This window comes from Equus przewalskii, chromosome 13, assembly GCF_037783145.1.
Source record: "Equus przewalskii isolate Varuska chromosome 13, EquPr2, whole genome shotgun sequence".
Taxonomy (NCBI): Eukaryota; Metazoa; Chordata; class Mammalia; order Perissodactyla; family Equidae; genus Equus; species Equus przewalskii.
Window position 1 is genome coordinate 41,760,861 of NC_091843.1, and position 18,349 is coordinate 41,779,209.

At 37.1% G+C, this 18,349-nt stretch overlaps 1 protein-coding gene across 8 annotated transcripts in view; it reads left to right on the plus strand.

The window, feature by feature from the left end:
- The window catches only part of AFF4 (ALF transcription elongation factor 4), a 93,332-nt gene that overhangs the window by 16,223 nt on the left and 58,760 nt on the right, over positions 1-18,349 (plus strand). For 4 of the 8 annotated variants that reach the window (XM_070571067.1, XM_070571063.1, XM_070571065.1 and 1 more), the window contains exons 2-4: positions 13,896-13,987; positions 14,446-14,572; positions 16,536-17,330. In XM_070571067.1, coding sequence (XP_070427168.1) covers positions 14,450-14,572; positions 16,536-17,330 — 918 coding nt within the window. In that variant the 5' untranslated portion in view covers positions 13,896-13,987; positions 14,446-14,449. The remainder of the gene's footprint in view (positions 1-13,895; positions 13,988-14,445; positions 14,573-16,535; positions 17,331-18,349) is intronic. The other 4 variants (XM_070571059.1, XM_070571062.1, XM_070571064.1 and 1 more) reach the window with 1 other exon arrangement.

The window sequence follows — 18,349 nt, forward strand, 5'->3', positions numbered from 1 at the left end:
ATTTATTTTTAGTGTTTAAAATTTGTTTTTGTTAGAGAAGAGCATATATTTAAAGTGAAACTTCCTTTCCCTTCTCTCTTATCCCATGGTCTACTCCCAAGCTGTTACCACTTTTAATAATTTCTTCTACGTAATTAACTTTTAAAAGTTGCTTAAATTATTATAATTATCATTATTTTATACAGTGGTTAGAGTTTACCATACTGATGCTATTTCTTTTTTTTTTAATTGCAGTAACATTGGTTTATAATATATAAATATCAGGTGTACATCATTATATTTCAGTTTCTGTGTAGACTACGTCATGTTCACCACCCAAAAGCTAATTACCATCCATCACCACACACATGTGCCCAGTCATCCCTTTCACCCTCTTCCCTCCCCCTTCCCCCTCTGGTAACCACCAATCTAATCTCTGCATCTATATGTTTGTTTTTGTTTTTATCTTCTGTTTATCAGTGAGATGATACAGTATTTGACTTTCTACGTCTGACTTATTTCACTTACTATAATACCCTCAAGGTCCATCCATGTTGTTGCAAATGGCAAGGTTTCGTCCTTTTTTATAGCTGAGTGGTATTCCATTGTGTATATGTACCACATCTTTATCCATTTGTCCCTTGATGGACACTTGGGTTGTTTCCAAGTTTGGGCTATTGTGGATAAAGCCACAATGAACATAGGGGTGCATATGTCTTTACTCATTTGTGTTTTCATGTTCTTTGGATAAATACCCAGTAGTGGAATAGCTGGATCAGTATGGTCAATGGATCAATTTTTTGAGGAATCTCCATACTGTTTTCCATAGTGGCTGCACCAGTTTACATTCCCACCAGCTGTGTATGAGAGTTCCCTTTTCTCCACGACCTCTCCAACGCTTGTTATTTCTGGTCTTGTTAGTTATAGCCATTCTGATGGGCATGAGGTGATATCTCGTAGTTTTGATTTGCATTTCCATAATAGTGAGTGGTATTGAACATCTTTGCATGTGCCTCTTGGCCATCTGTGTATCTTCTTTGGAAAAATGTCTCTTCAGATCTTTTGCTCATTTTTAAATCGGGTTGTTTTTTTGTTGTTGAGATGTATGAGTTCTTTATATATTTTGAATATTAACCCCTTATCAGATATATGGTTTACAAATATCTTTCTCAGTTGTTAGGCTGTCTTTTCGTTTTGTTAATGGTTTCCTTTGTTGTGCAGAGGCTTTTTAGTCTGATGAAGTCCCATTTGTTATTTTTTCTTTTGTTCCCTTACCTGGTCAGACATGGTATTTGAAAATATGCTGCTAAGACTGATCTCAAAGAGCAATACTGCCTATGTTTTCTTCTAGAATTTTTATGGCTTCAGGTCTTACATTCAAGTCTTTAATCTATTTTGAGTTAATTTTTGTGTGTAGTATAAGATAATGGTCTACCTTCATTCTTTTGCATGAGCTGTCCAGTTTTCCCAGCACCATTTATTGAAGAGACTTTCCTTTCTCCATCGTATGTTCTTAGCTAAAGTTACAGTTTAATAGCAGTTATAATAAACTATATTCTAAAATAATTGAAATCTTAGCTTGAGTCTCTTGAACTTTTGGAGTTTACATCATTTAATAATCTAGTAATTGAACAGCTTTATTTTCAGTAGAACAGTTGTTCTAAGACATAAATTGAAAGAAAATTAACAACAGATTCTGAACACCACTTGAAGGAGGCAAGTTAAAGGTCACATTTTACTCTTTAAACTATTTTTAAAATTACAAATTTAAAAGATTTTAAAACTAATACATGTGTTTATTAAAAGAATTGTAGAAGATCAATTTCTGGTTCACTGGGAATGTACATTAAAATTTTTTTACTATGTGCTTACTGTAATTTTTTTATTGTAAAATATACAAAACATAAAATTTATCATTTAAGTGTACAGTTCACTGACATTAAGTATGTCTTGTGTAACCATCACCACTGTCCATCTCCAGAACTTTTCATCATCCCGAACAGAAATTCTGACCCATTAAACAATAATTTCCCATTATCTCTTACCCCAATCCCTTTGCAACCACGATTCCTATTTTCTGTCTCTGTGAATTTGCCTTTTCTACATACGTTATGTAAGTGAAATCCTACCGTATTTGTCTTTTTGTGACTGGCTTATTTCACTTAGCGTAATATCCTAAAGGTTAATCCATGTTGTATCATGTGTCAGAATTTCATTTCTTTTTAAGGCTAGATAATATTCCTTTGTATGTATGCACCACATTTTGTTTATGCATTCATTTGTTGATGGACGCTTCCATCGCTTCCACCTTTTGAGTGGTAGAGAATGCTGCTTTGAGCATCAGTGTCCAAATATCTGGCTGAGTCCCTGCTTTCAGTTCTTTTGGATACGTATGTGTATGTGTAATTGCTGGAACACTTGGTAATTCTTTGATACTTTTTGAGTAACCACCAAATTGTTTTCCACAGCAACTGCACCATTTTACGTTCCCACCAGCATTGTGCAAGGGTTCATATTTCTCCACATTCTTGCCAACACTTCTTTTTAAAAAGTTTTTGAGGGGCTGGCCCCGTGGCCGAGTGGTTAAGTTCGTGTGCTCCGCTGCAGGCGGCCCAGTGTTTCGTTGGTTCAAATCCTGGGTGCGGACATGGCACTGCTCATCAGACCACGCTGAGGCAGTGTCCCACATGCCACAACTAGAAGAACCCACAACAAAGAATGCACAACTATGTACCGGGGGGCTTTGGGGAGAAAAAGGAAAAAATAAAATCTTTTTTTTTGTTGTTGTTGTTTTTTTGGAGGAAGATTAGCCCTCAGCTAACTACTGCCAGTCCTCCTCTTTTTGCTGAGGAAGCCTGGCTCTGAGCTAACATCTGTGCCCATCTTCCTCTAGTTTATACGTGGGACGCCTACCACAGCATGGCTGCCAAGCAGTGCCATGTCCGCACCCGGGATCCGAACCAGCGTACCCCGGGCCGCCGAGAAGCGGAATGTGCGAACTTAACCGCTGCGCCACCGGGCCGGCCCCGGAAAAAATAAAATCTTTAAAAAAAAAAAAAAAAAAAAAGTTTTTGAATAGCCATCTTAATGGATGTGAAGTGGTATCTCATTGTGGTTTTGATTTGCATTTCCCTAATGATGTTGAGCATCTTTTCATGTGCTTATGAGCCATTTGTATATCTTCTTTGGAGAAACATTTATTCAAGTTCTTTGCCCTTTTTTTTTTAAAGATTGGCTCCTGAACTAACGTCTGTTGCCAATCTTCTTTTTTTTTTTTCTTCTTCTTCTCTCCAACCCCCCCAGTCCATAGTTGTATATTCTAGTTGTAGATCCTTCTGGCTCAGCTATGTGGGACGCTGCCTCAGTATGGCCTGATGAGTGATGCCATGTTTGCGCCCAGGATCCGAACTGGCAAAACTGCAGGCCGCTGAAGCGGAGCTTGAGAACTTAACCACTTGGCCACAGGGCCGGCCCCATCATTGCCCATTTTTTGATTGAGTTTGTCTTGGCACTCTTGTGGAAAATCAGTTATAAATGTGAGGTATATTTCTGGACTCTCAATTTTATTTTATTGATCTATATGTTTATAGTAAGTTTTGAAATTGGGAAGAGTCTTCCAATTTTGTTCTTTTGCAAGATAGTTTTGGCTAATCCATATGAATAGAATGTGAATTTCCAATTCATTTGAATTTCCATATGAATTTTAGCATCAGCTTGTCAATTTCTGCAGAGAAGTCATCTGGGATATTGATAGGGATTGTGTTGAATCTGTAGATCAGTTTAGGGAGTATTTCCATCTTAACAATATCAAATCGTCCAATCCATGGATATGGGATGGCTTGCCATTTATTTAAGTATTCTTTAATTTATTTCAGTGATATTTTATAGTTTTCAGAGTATAAGTTTTGCTGTTCTTTATGTGTGTGTGTGTGTATATATATGTATAGGGTTGGTTTTTTGTTTTTTCTTTTTTTTGGTGAGGAAGATTGACCCTGAACTAACATCTGTTGCCAATCTTCCTCATTTTGCTTGAGGGAGATGGTCGTTGAAATAACATCTGTGCCAATCTTCCTCTATTTTTATATGAAGGACACTGCCACAGCATGGCTTGATGAGCAGTGTGTAGGTCCGTGCCTGGGATCCATACCTGTGAACCCTGGGCTGCTAAAGTGGAGCACATGAACTTAACTACTAAGCCACTGGGCTGGGCCCTGCTGTTCTTTTGTTAAATTTGTTTCTAAGTATTTTGTTCCTTTTGATGATATTGTAAATGGAATTATTTTCTTAATTTCACTTTTGGCTTTTTTAATTGCTACTATATAGAAATACAATTGACTCTTTTTTTAAAAAAAAGATTTTGTTTTTCCTTTTTATCCCCAAAGCCCCCCAGTACATAGTTGTGGGTCGTAATAGCTATAGCATGTGGGATGCTGCCTCAACATGGCTTGATGAGCAGTGCCATGTCCGTGCCCAGGGTTTGAACCAGTGAAACGCTGGGCCGCTGAAGCGGAGCACGCGAACTTAACCACTCTGCCACGGGGCTGGCCATGACTTTTTTTGTATATTGATCTTGTATCCTGCACCTGTGCTGAACTTGTTTATTAGCTCTAATAGTTTTTTGGTGGATTCTTTAGGATTTTCTGTGTACAATATCATCATTTTACATTGTCCTTTCCGATATAAATGCCTTATATTTCTTTTTCTTACCTAATTGCCCTGGCTAGATCCTCCAGTACAGTATTGAAAAGAAGTGGTGAAGGGACATCCTTGCCTTGTTCCTGATCTTAGGGGGAAAGCATTCAGTCTTTTACCATTAAATATGATGTTAGCCATGGGTTTTTCATAGAGGCACTTTATTAGATTGGAGAAGTTCCCTTCTTCCTAGTTTGTTGAGTGTTTTTTATCAAGGAGGGATGTTACAACTTGTCAAATGCTTTTTCTGCATCTATTGAGATGATCGTATGGTTTTTGTCCTTCCTTCTATTCATATGGTGTATTATATGAATTGACTTTTGGATGTTAAGCCAACTTTGCATTCCTGGGATTAAATCTCACTTGGTCATGGTATATAATCCTTTGTATATATTGCTGGATTTAGTTTGTGAGTATTTTGTTGAAGATTTTAAAAATTATATTTTAAGGTTTTCATTAATCTGTAGTTTGGTCTTTTTTTTTTTTTTTTTTTATTCTCGTAATGTCTTTTTCTGGTTTTGGTATCAGGGGAGTGTTACCCTCATAGAATGGAATGGGAAATGTTTCCTCCTCTTCTGTTTTTTTGGGAAGAGTTTGTGTAAAGGATTAGTATTAATTTTTCTTTAAACATTTGTTAGAAATCACCAATGAAGCCATTCAGTTTTGGGCTTTTCTTTGTAGAAAGTTTTTTGATTACTAATTCAGTCTCATTATTTGTTGTAGGTCTATTCAGGCTTCCTATTCTGTTACTTTTTTTTTTTTTAAAGATTAGCACCTGTGCTACCATCTGTTGCCAATCTTTTTTTCTTCTTCTTCTTCTTCTGCCCAAAGCCCCCCAGTACATTGTTGTATATTTTTAGTTGTGGGTCCTTCTGGTTGTGGTGTGTGGGATGCTGCCTCAGCATGGCTTGATGAGTGGTGCCATGTCCATGCCCAGGATCTGAACCAGCAAAACCCTGGGCCACTGAAGCAGAGCGCGAGAACTTAACCACTCAGCCATGGGGCCGGCCCCCTGTTACTTCTTTAATGACGTCATTTTGTGTCTTTTTAGGAATTTTGTCTGTTTCATCTAGGTTATCTAATTTGTTGGGATACAGTTTTTTAATTGTCTTCCCTTATAATCCTTTTTATTTCTCTAAGATTGGTAGTATTGTCCCCTCTTCATTCCTGATTTTAGTAATTTGAGTTCCCTTTTTTTTCTTGGTCATTGTAGCTAAAGATTTGTCAGTTTTCTGGATCTTTTCAAAAAACCAATTTTTTGTTTTATTCATTTTCTTGATTATTTTCGTATTCTCTATTTTATTTATTTGTGCTGTAATCTTGATTTCCTCCCTTCTGCTGTCTTTGGGTTTAGTTGACTCTTCTTCTTTTTAGTTTCTTAAGGTTAGTGTATTGATTTAAGATCTTTCTCTTTGTTTATTATCAGTATTTATACTTATAAATTTCCCCTTAAATGCTGCTTTAGCTGCAGCTCATAAGTTGTTTTTTTTTTTAAAAGATTGGCACCTGAGCTAACATCAGTTGCCAAGCTTCCTTTTTTTTAAATTAATTTAGTGTTTTCTTCTTCTCCTCATAGCTCCCCACTACCTAATTGTGTATCCTAGTTGTGGGTCCTTCTAGTTGTGGCATGTGGGACGCTGCCTCAGCATGGCCTGATGAGCAGGGCCATGTCCGTGCCCAGGATCCAAACCAGTGAAAGCCTGGGTCACCGAAGCGGAGTGCGCAAACTTAACCACTCGGCCGTGGGGCCGGCCCTGCCTTTATTCTTGTATAATGTTAAATCCTCAAATACATTCAAATACTTCTCATCTAATCCCTTTCATCAGATTAGTATGGACGTTTTATGAAAGACAAACCTGAGGTTTAGGGAAGTTTCCTACCTAAGTCATATATCTAGTATGTTATACAACCAGAACTAAAAATCAGATATTTTTAACTGTCCCATTTACTAAATTACGGTGCCCCAACTGTTTACTAAATTACAGTGTCTCAACTGTTCATAATTCAGTTGAAGTTTGAAACTTATGTTACTTTGTTAAGGTATTTAAGAAGTTAATTAAGAGGTAATTGCCTGTGTTGATGTTTGGTTACTAGACATTTTATGTTTGACAATTTTTATTAGCAAGGATACAGTGCTACATCTAGATTATCAAATAATCCTTGCTGATAAGTAAACCACTTGGATCACTTATGATTTGAGGAACCGTGTATTGGGAGATGAAGAGTCATCTTGAGAATTATATCTTAGCTTCTCTGATACTGATTATGGAGAAATAGAGGGGGAGGACCCTTCCTTTTCCCCAATATACTCATCTGGTAGATAGTTATTGCACGTGTACCATATGCTCTGAGTTATTCCTCATGTTCTTCTGAGATTGCTATCCTTAACCCCTCTCTTATTTTCTTCCTTTTTTTCCCAAGAGGTCTTAAGGATCTTGAGAGAAATATAAGTGGCTGAGAAGTGACCTCTTTCTAATTTGTTCGGTTTCTCTGTAAATGCAGTTTCACTTGGATGCATCTGCTAGTACTGGGTGGATGAGACTTAGATTAACTGCAGTGGCTGGCAGAGGCTGCCTAGCAAAGCCAGCCCTTTCCTTCCTTTAGTACCTCAGTCCCATGTTGTCCATAATAGAATTCATTTTGCTCTCTTTGGATACTAGATAACTGAGGAATAAAAATACAAATAGCAGTGTGTCTGTAGCATAGAAATTTAAAATTATTTGTTTAGATTTATTATAGTTACCACCCAGAAATAAAGAATGGAAAACTCCAGAGAGGCTGGGCAGAGGCAGATCAAGGTGAAAGGAAAGAATGCAGATAGAAACAAATCAAGAGACTTGGAAAGAGTATTGCCAAATGTTGACAACTGCGGTGAGGTTTGTATCTTCCTATGAAGGGACTGAGGAGAGTTTAGGCATGGCCTGCCTGTAGAGTTTGGGAGTGGGCCTGGAGAAGGAGGCAGATGGCTTGAAGAAGTGGTCAGTAGAGTTAGGATGCGCAGTTTAATCTAAGATTTAATCCTAACCTTATATTCCTCAGTTAAGATGTGTGACAAATTGGGAAAGCATGGTTATTATGTAATCAAAAGACTACCACTTTAGTAGAAAAATGGACAAAAGACATGAATAGGCAGTTCACAAAAGAAGAAATATGAATGGCTAAGTAAAACATGAAAAAAATGTACAGTCCAACTATCAGAAATTCTGCAGAATGCAGCTGACTGTGGGCTATATAAGGTCAGGGACTATCTATGCATCATTCTCTCTCTTTTTTTTTTTTTGAGGAAGATTAGCCCTGAGCTAACATCTGCTGCCAATCCTCCTCTTTTTGTTGAGGAGGACTGGCCCTGAGCTAACATCCGTGCCCATCTTCCTCTACTTTATATGTAGGATGCCTACCACAGCATGGCTTGCCAAAGCAGTGCCATGTCTGCACCAGGGATCTGAAGCAGGGAACCCCCGGCTGCCGAAGCAGAACGTGTACACTTAACCGCTGCGCCACCGGGCCAGCCCCTATGTGTCATTCTCCATGCCTAGCAATAGTAGATAGGCTCATATGTTTGTTGAGTAAATGAAATAAACCGATGACATTGGAATAACTTTTTTTTTTACCTCTTAGATTGGTGGCACAATTTAAAAAGACTCATAATGCCTGGGATTGAAAATGGCATGGTTAAAGGGCAGTCTCTTACTTTGTTGGTGGGGCTGTGAATTGACACAATTTTTTTGGAAAGCAGTTCAGTGATATTAAAATGGTACAACATATACCCTTTGACTCAGCAATTCCAAATCTAGAAATTTATCTGAAGCTAGAGTGTGCACACATAATACACATTCATTGTAATGTTTGTAATACTAAATTCTGGATCCAACCCAATTATCTATCACGAGCGTTCTGGTTAAATGAGTACTATGCAGTCAATAAAAGAAGGGAAATTCATATGTGTTGATGTGGAACTGTGTTCATTATTTGTTAAATAAGAATTGTGTGTATAATAATTTCTACATGTATATGACTATATGTGACTCCTTACAATCTTATTTGTTTTAGGGGAGTGAAGTTATTGGTGACTTTTACTTTCTACTTTATATTAACCATATTTGAGTTTTTGATCAAAGAGTATTACTTTTGTAATTGGAGAAGCAGACCCATCAAGGTTTATCTCTTTGAAAAATACATGGGTGGAAGAATACTCTTTATTTACATTTACAGGAACAGCCAAATGTTTACTGAGGGCCAAGAAAGAAGATTTAGCTAAATAGGGAGACATCCTACATCTTGTGTATGAAAACTGGATATTCAGATTTCAATTTTTTTGTGTTTAGCTTGTGAGAATATTAGTTGGCACCTTCTGATGCTCGTTGAGTTAGTTGTATCTAATTCTTATCTATGCATTACTCAACACTTAACAGTTCTACTGAGTTTAAAGAAATATTGAGGTGATCAGTCATATTATATACATTGTGTTGCATCTACTTTCCCTCACATAGCAGCAATTATGGAAATTCCTCCAAGTTAATTGACAAAGATCTACCTCATTTCTTGTAGTAAGCTATCATTTATTTAACCATTTCTGTGTTCTTGGGCATTCAGTTGTTTTCACTTGTTTTACCACTAAAAATAGTACTACAGGAAACATCTTTGTAGCTTATGTCTTTTTTTTTTTTTTGCAGAGGAACATTAGCCCTGAGGTAATATCTGTTGCCGATCCTCCTCTCCCTTTTTTTTTTTTTTTTGCGAGGAACATTAGCCCTGAGGCAACACCTGTGCCAGTCTTCCTCCACTTTGTTTGTGGATCACCACCACATCGTGGCTGACCGGTGGTGTAGGTCTGCGCCTGTTATCCAAACCCACAAACCCAGGTTGCCAAAGTGGAGCACACCGAACTCACCTACTATGGCACAGGGCCAGCCCCTGGCCATGCTTTTAATTCTGTGGGATATAGTCCCATGAGTGAGGCTGCTGGGCTGAAGGGTTTGTCTCTTTTTTTCTGGCTGAGTTGGAAACATGGCTTCACCATTTTAATAACTGTGTCGTCTTAGAAAAGTACTTGGCTCTTAATTACTGTTGTTATTAGATAGAACATTTTAAATAAAACGTTCTTTTCTCACTGAATTGGACTTGTTAATTATTAAAATCTCATTTATCTTTGAGTTTACTTCTGGTCTCTGTTTTTTCATTTCTGTGCTCTACCATGCTATTTTGATAATGGTGATGGCTTTATAGTAAGTTTTAATATCTAGTGTGGCAAATTCTTCTTGTTCTCTCCCCAGTGCTAAGTATATAATAGATGCTTGTTGCATATTTATTAAGTTAATAGGTATACTTAATAAATATTAAATCTTGCTTTAGATGCATTTGGGATGCCCATTTACTTTAGGGAAATGGAAGCTTGCATGTTGATGGTGTTCCCTCCTAGCCAAGAATGGTGCTACACTTTCTCAAGTATAATAAATAATGACACACAGGAGGAGTTGAGGAGAATTGGGTGATCATTGTGAACTTAGAGGTGCACGGGGGTGCACCTTAGGCATGAGAGAAATACTTTAAGCCCCTAGAGAATAGATAGTTTAAATCCCAAGGCTGAAAAATGATGGAGAACACCCATAGTACTCTAATATGTAAACTTTACCACTCTTTTCCTTCCATCTTTTATTTTGAAAAATTTCAAACCTATGAGAAAAGTATAACGCTTCCTATGTCCTAAGAATCAAGGACATTCTTCTCTGTAACCAAATACTGTTATTATCACAGTTGAGAAACTTAACATTGATACAATTATCTGAAATACTGTCCATATTCACATTTCCCCAACTTTGCCAGTAATGTCCTTCACAATGATTTTTTTCTCCCCAGATCCAGGATCTGGGAAGTGAAGGATCATGCATTGCATTTCGTTGGTATGTCTCCTTGACTGTAGAAGAATATAGATGTAATCTCCAGCCTCTTTTTCTTTGGTCTCTCAGTATTAACATTTTTGAAGAGTCCAGGCCAATTTCACAGAACTTGTCTCAATTTAGGTTTGTTTGCTTACTCATGATTAGACTCAGGTTAAATATTTTTAGCAGAAAGAATACCTAGGTGGGGCAATGTCTTCAGTACGTGACATTGGAAAGTACATGTCAGTTTCTCTCATTATTGATGATGTCTGATCACTTGATTAAGGGTAGTGTTTATTGTACTTCTTTATTTTAAAGATTTTTTCTCTGTAATTAGTAGCCTGTGGGGGTGATACTGAATATCTCATTCCTCTTAAATTGTTCATCCATTGAGTTTAGCATCCATTGATGATTCTTACCCCGGTTACAACTTTCGTGGCTGCAAAAAGGTGATTTTCTAATTCTTTTATTTCTTCTACATTTATTAGTTGGCATTCTTCTGTAAAGAAGAGTATTTTCTCCCTTCTTTATTTCTCTTTTTATTTTATTCTTGGCTATGATTATTATTACTGTGGATTCAGGGATTCTTTTTTTCTTCAGTCGGTTATATTCCATTCTGGTCTTTGTTCGTTTTGATGCTCAAGGTCCTAAGTCTGGTGAGAGCCCTTCAGGCTGGTTCCCATGCCCTTTTGATCTGTCTCCATCTGTTTTGGAGTGTTTTCTTGCTGTTAGAACAAGATGTTTTAGGCTCACTTTGTACTTTCCCTGCTGCCTTGGAATTAGCTATTTCTGCAAGAAGCCCTGGTCATTTTTGTGGGGAATGATATTGGAAATCAAAATTTGGGTGCTGAGGGTGCTTCTTTCTGGTGGGGTGTCACTGCTCCTGGACCTCTCAGTGGATAGAGCTGGAGACAATATATATGTAAGTTCATAGCACTGCTTTTAATTCCTGATCCCCAAAGGCTCTTTTTCTCCTTATTCCGTTCTATATTTGTATCTCTCTTGTTCTATGTGTGTGTGAGAGCGTGGTAAGATCCCTGGTTCCCCAAAAGTCTCAATATATTTACTCATTTGCTTAGTCTTATAGCAGTGAAACTGCTGCCTCATTATCACTACCAGTTACAAACCTAAGTAATGTTGAAGATTTCTTTCATTTCTTTTTTTTTTAAGATTTTATTTTTTTCCTTTTTCTCCCCAAAGCCCCCACATACATAGCTGTATATTCTTAGTTGTGGGTCCTTCTAGTGGTGGCACATGGGACGCCGCCTCAGCACAGCTCAATGAGCAGTGCCATGTCTGTGCCCAGGATTCGAACCGACGAAGCACTGGGCCCCCTGCAGCGGAGCATTGTGAACTAAACCACTTGGCCATGGGGCCGGTCCCACTTTCATTTATTTCTGTCCATAGAATGTTGCTTATAATAACTTACCTTAAGTAATTAAAAATTTAATTGGAAACCATCCTTTCTACTTGCTAATTTTCTTTTAAAAATTATTATATCTAGTTGTCCCACAGATTTTGTTCTGATGTAGCAATTTGCTAATTTTAACTGAATCCTATTTCAGTACAGTAGTTGCAAATGTCCTGAGGGATATGCTATAAAATAGTTTTGACTGTCCAGCAAAGATGTACTTCAAGTTGACTCATACTTAAATTTCATGTTAATTTTAAGAAAGCTCAGATTACTGGAATTACTGCTTTTGGGGAAACTTTATCTTAGGCAGAAATGTTGATGTTCAGAATCACGGGAGAAGAAAATGGAACTGAAATTAAATGTGAAAATAAGTCAGATCGGAAAAAATTAGAGAATAAGAGCTACAGCTGGGATATTAGTTCTTATAAGCAATCAGTTAATTTAGTTCTGAGCTTCTTGGCAGCCTTGTTAAAAGAGGAAATGTTCAGTTGGATGATTTTCATTGTTTAAGAAAAGAAAGTTTTTTGTTATTGGATTATAGAAGTAATTTTATTGTTTATTCTGCAGTAAATGTGCAGGTGCTTCTTACATGATTATCTTAGTACTGTTGAATACATAAAATTAAATCAGTTTAAAGAAGGCATTTCTGTTTTCTGATCTGTCAGGAGTTGAATTTAGGAAGTGTTAAGGAAATTGGTAGTTAATGTGCCCCTTAGACTCTATGGGATACAAATAACTTTGTTGCAACAAGATAGCTCAAGAGGTCTTTTTGAAACTTGATGGTTAGTGATATACAATTATCAGTTAGTTTGAGTGAACTGGTGGGTAGTATGTGTTCTTTGGTTTTATTCTTTTTTTTTTTAAGATTTTATTTTTCTTTTTCCTTTTTCTCCCCAAAGCCCACCGGTACATAGTTGTATATTCTTTGTTGTGGGTCCTTCTAGCTGTGGCATGTGGGACGCTGCCTCAGCGTGGTTTGATGAGCGGTGCCATGTGCGCGCCCAGGATTGGAACCAACGAAACACTGGGCCTCCTGCAGCGGAGCGCACAAACTTAACCACTCGGCCACAGGGCCAGCCCCGGTTTTATTCTAACTACCAAAGTGTAGATGTTTTATGGTCTTTATTAAAGAAAGATTTGTGTGATTCTATATGGTCCTAAGTATAGGGAGACCGAAGAAAGCACACATTATTTCTATACCTCAACATAGCTTATAGTCTTGTCTAAGTTTATTAGAAAATTGTACAAAAAAGAAAAAACTTGAATATACATTTGGAACACTTAGAACATGTTTTAAAATATTAAATCAGTTTATTTGCATGACAGCTAAATTGTGCAAATCAGGAAGTTTTCTCTTTGAAAGTTTCCTTGCACTGTTCTAACCACCTATGAAAGTTCTGCTGTGCGTTCTGATTTTACAGTTACAGTTTCCCCCAGTCTTGATTGACTTTAATTTTCTGATTAGATTTGATTTATGAATCCTAAGGCTAGAAGTACTTCACAAGTATAACCTGATTTGTCCCTTTGGCCTCCAACAGGACTTTTTTTTCTAAAAACAAAACAAGAGCAGGACAGATGGTTAATCTATCTCTAGGAAGGAGTATTGCAGAATCCCTGGTAATCCCTTGTCCCAGGGTTTGACAACTGTTTTCATTTTTATCTATTTAACCAAAATCCCTGCTTCTGTAAAGAAACTATTTGCCTTGGTTTGTTCTTAGTGAAAATACAACATAGTCTCTGTCATGATTATGGAAATGACCCCCTCATTTTTCTCTCCAGCCCAAAAGACTTTTTCTTTTTCAACACAATTTTGACTACTGTTACTAACCCAAGTTAATCTTAGATTCTGTTGCTGAAAGCCTCAGTTTTGCCATTTATTGAGGTGTTAATTGAAATGTTAATATATTTAGAGCAGAAATGTCGTTTTTTAGGGAATCTAGAGCAACAGCAAAGCTGAGGTCAAACTGCCGTAAGGATGGACACCAAGGAAGCTGTGTTTGGGACAGAAAGAAATCAAGATAAGGTAGATGCAAAGTAGAGAAAAGCACTGGACCCTGGGGGGAGGGGTGGCAGGTGGGAGTGGGCTGTATGCCTCTAATGGCAGAATAGTTAGATTTCTGAAAAGGAAGCCACGAAAGGCGTGTAGGAAATATTAAGGATTTGGGTTTAAGTACTGCCTTTCCTCTGAATGTATGAGTTTTAGCTGACTTTTAACCAGCAGAATACTTTAAAGATTGATAGGGTTAAGGGGTGGATTCTAATATTCTGGGCTAGTATTTCCTGTCTGGATAGTTGAGGAAGACACTATTGGTATTAGTTGATAAAACCATTGCCAAAACCCAACTTCATCACTAATGCCTGTTATTACTTGGAAGTTGAAAGGGAATTTCCGATTGAAGCATTAAACTGACAAAATCAGTATAGAACATTTCATTTTTCCTTTTCTTTTTTGTGATGTAAAGATTGTATTTTTCTTCATAGCAACATGAACCGTGAAGACCGGAATGTGCTGCGTATGAAAGAACGGGAAAGGCGGAATCAGGAAATTCAGCAGGGCGAAGACGCCTTCCCACCTAGCTCGCCGCTCTTTGCCGAGCCGTACAAAGTTGTAAGTTAGCCTTTTTTGAGTGTCTTTTCCCAATAACATGACATTTGTGCTTTTAAAATGTTTAAACTTAGAGTTATTATTATGTATACCATTTAACATTTTCTCCTTTCCTCTAGATAGAATGTACTTTTTTGGGGTAAACTTTTCATTGGAGTATAACATGCATACAGAAAAGTACATTAAGTGTTATAGCTTGAAAGAATTTTCACAACGTGAACAGCCTCATATAATCAGTACCTAGATAGAGAAGTGAAGCTGCCTGCTGCTTCCTAGCTTCTTTGGGTGTAATATTAATCAAAGATGAATATTTCATAGATTCTTTTGTTTCTCTGTATTTTTTGCTATTTGCTTACTTAGTTTACTAAATTTCAGTGACTATTAGTATGTTTGAATAAATATATCTTCAGTATCAATCTGATTCTTTTTCTGTTATATTAAACTCTCTGATTTTCTGATGTATTTAAGACTTCTAAGTATCAGCTTTAGATTAAAGCATGTTGTCAGAGGTGTTCAATTAATTGAACCAATTGCTATTTTTACAACTACCATTGTGCTTGATTGAGGATTACATAAAACACCGAATGGTACCACTTCTGATGACCCTAATGTAGCTGTAGTGGCCACAAATGTCTCTGTAATGTTTGATTTGGCTTTGGGTTTCATTTGAACCGTTCCTCTGATTTAAAGGCTTATACTGTGTATAATAGCTATCATACTATGTGTTGCAGCAGTAATGACCATCGTTGGCTTGTAGTATGAGACTGAGAGTGTGTTAGACTTTTTTTCTGATGAAATAAATATAAATGTAACAACATATTCTCAGTTTATCCTTATAACATTTGGTGTTTGTAGAAACCATTTATTAGATCTATAAAAGCCATTTATTCAGAGCCTTTAAGGATTTTCCAGTTAAAGGCAGTTATACTGACATCATTAATATGTGTATAACACAAAACCTGGGATTTGGGATTAGGGACTAAAGGCATATTGAAAAAAAAACCCAGGAGTTTGGTCCAGAAGCTTGGACTCATACTACCATTTATTTTGTAATTATATTATCGTGAATTCGATTTGATCTCTGATCTTAATATTGTCTATAAATTGCTATATATTTACCTGTCTTATTTAATAGGGATCAGACTAGTTGTCAAATAATGTAGTCATTATTGATTTCTGCCAACCTCAAAATAGATTGTAATGGTTCAGTCTTGGTTTTCCTTTTAATGTAATGAGTAAACCTTTCTTTTGTGTATGTAAATATGGAAGAATCCTAAACCTTGTAGACATCTGGGACCTGCTTATTATCCAATAATAATTCTTGAAACTTAAGTATGTACTGTTGACTTTAAAAGTTGGAGCATTTATTGGTCAGAATTAATAGCCAAGATTTAAAACTTTATCAGTGGATTTTCCCTGCTTAATTTGTTGTTGGGACTTTAATTAACTTGATGTCAAAGTAACAGAAGGAATTAAAATAAAAAAACAGTCAGTTGGGTATACTTTGTTTCACTAAATTTTTGTTTGTGCTTCCAACCATAATATGGAATTATAAGGAATATCATGCCTTCCTAGGCTGCCAAAATGTGAGTGTTGGCTAATCTGCTGACCTGGAACTTAATTACATAAAGGCAGATTACTTTTCCTACTCTTTAAAAGATTTTTGCTACTGTTGCAGTATATTTCTTGGTGAAATTTGGATTTTTCCCTTCTAGAATCTATTGTATGTATTTCTCAGTGTCCTATAGAATATTTGTGTTAGCATGAATGTTTTTCACTTTCAGTGTACTTTTTTTCACTTTAATAACTATATATTTGGAGTTTGAGATGTTAACCTTATGATATGAGATGAGGCCTCTCTTTGGAAAGCCTCTTTCCATTTGAAGTTTGGAAAGTTAATTTAGAAGCAGCTTTTATTTCCAGTTATGCTAATTGTATGATTTTATTTTGTATATATATTTTGTAGACTAGCAAAGAAGATAAGCTATCAAGTCGCATTCAGAGTATGCTTGGAAACTACGATGAAATGAAGGATTTCATAGGAGACAGATCTATACCAAAGCTTGTTGCAATTCCCAAGCCTACAGTACCACCGACAGCAGATGAAAAATCTAACCCAAATTTCTTTGAACAGAGACGTGGGAGCTCTCATCAGAGTAGCAAATGGACTCCAGTAGGACCTGCACCCAGTACTTCTCAGTCTCAGAAACGGTCCTCAGGCTTACAGAGTGGACACAGTAGCCAGCGGACCAGTGCAGGTGGCAGTAGTGGCACTAATAGTAGTGGCCAGAGGCATGACCGTGACTCATATAGTAGTAGTGGGAGCAGTAGCCGGAAAAAAGGCCAGCATGGATCAGAACACTCCAAATCACGCTCTTCCAGCCCTGGAAAACCCCAGGCTGTTTCTTCATTAAGCTCCAGTCATTCCAGGTCTCATGGGAATGATCACCACAGCAAGGATCATCAGCGTTCCAAATCACCTCGGGACCCTGATGCAAACTGGGATTCTCCTTCCCGTGTACCTTTTTCAAGTGGGCAGCACTCAAGTCAGTCTTTCCCACCTTCATTGATGTCAAAGTCCAGTTCAATGTTACAGAAACCCACTGCCTATGTGCGGCCCATGGACGGACAGGAGTCCATGGAACCAAAACTGTCCTCTGAGCACTACAGCAGCCAGCCCCATGGTAACAGCATGACTGAACTGAAGCCCAGCAGCAAAGCACATCTCACCAAGCTGAAAATACCGTCCCAACCATTGGATGTAAGTCCAATTTAGAGCTTTTAATGTCGTGACTATGTAAGCAATTTACCATGAAATTATGATTTAACTTGAACTCTTTCTTTGTCTTAATAGTAAGGAATCTAAAAGTTTAGAGAAACACTTGTAATTGACTTCCACATGGATTCCATAGATCTGCTAGCTTCCCCTCTGGGGCGGGGAAGCTGTTTTCAAATATTAGAGTGACGAGTCAGTTTAGAATAAAAGCATGATCTGTCAGTACCTTAGATTTCCTCTTTTTGATTTTATAGAATAATACATCTTGTGTTCTTTTGTTAAAAAAAGTTAACTTTTGTTCTCATAGTGATACGCATGAATAAGATGTTGGCCATGGTTCATTGTGGTAAATACTGGGACATTTTCGGGTCCATGGAGATGATAATGTGTGGTTTGGATGCCTTGATCCTTTTCTCTGGTTGTACTTAAAGGTTTGAGGCAGCTGCTCCGGATTCATAGTGATGGTTTGAAATTTACAGTATTTATAACTTCATGCCAAAGCATGATATTCAGAATAAACAAATAAGTGAGCATTCATTGTGAAATAGCTGAAATTTCATCTTTGAATGTAGTTTTTGCAATGAAAAAAATTTAAAAGTAATATCAGTAGCCAAAACTCAGGGTCAAAAATAACTCATAGCTTAAAATGGTGGGGGAGGGGTGAGGAATAGGTAAAATGCTATTTAAAAATCTTTCCTGTGGCCTTTGGAAACTCATTGTTCATGGCGTTTGTCATCTAATTACTCCTCTCAAGAGAACAGTAAAGTGGTAATTTGTTCTTTCTTCAAGCAATATGATCCTTAGAATTAGACTTCAGTTCAAACTCCAGCTCTCTAGCTCCTGTTTGTGCCTTAGACAAAACAACATCACTTCCGTGATTTAAGAAAGGCTATATGAAATGTACATCGTGTTCCAGACATGTGTCTTTCAATAAGAATGGTTGTATTCTGTTAATGTAAAATGATGTATCTCAATATCATGGTGTATTTTGTATATGAATAAAC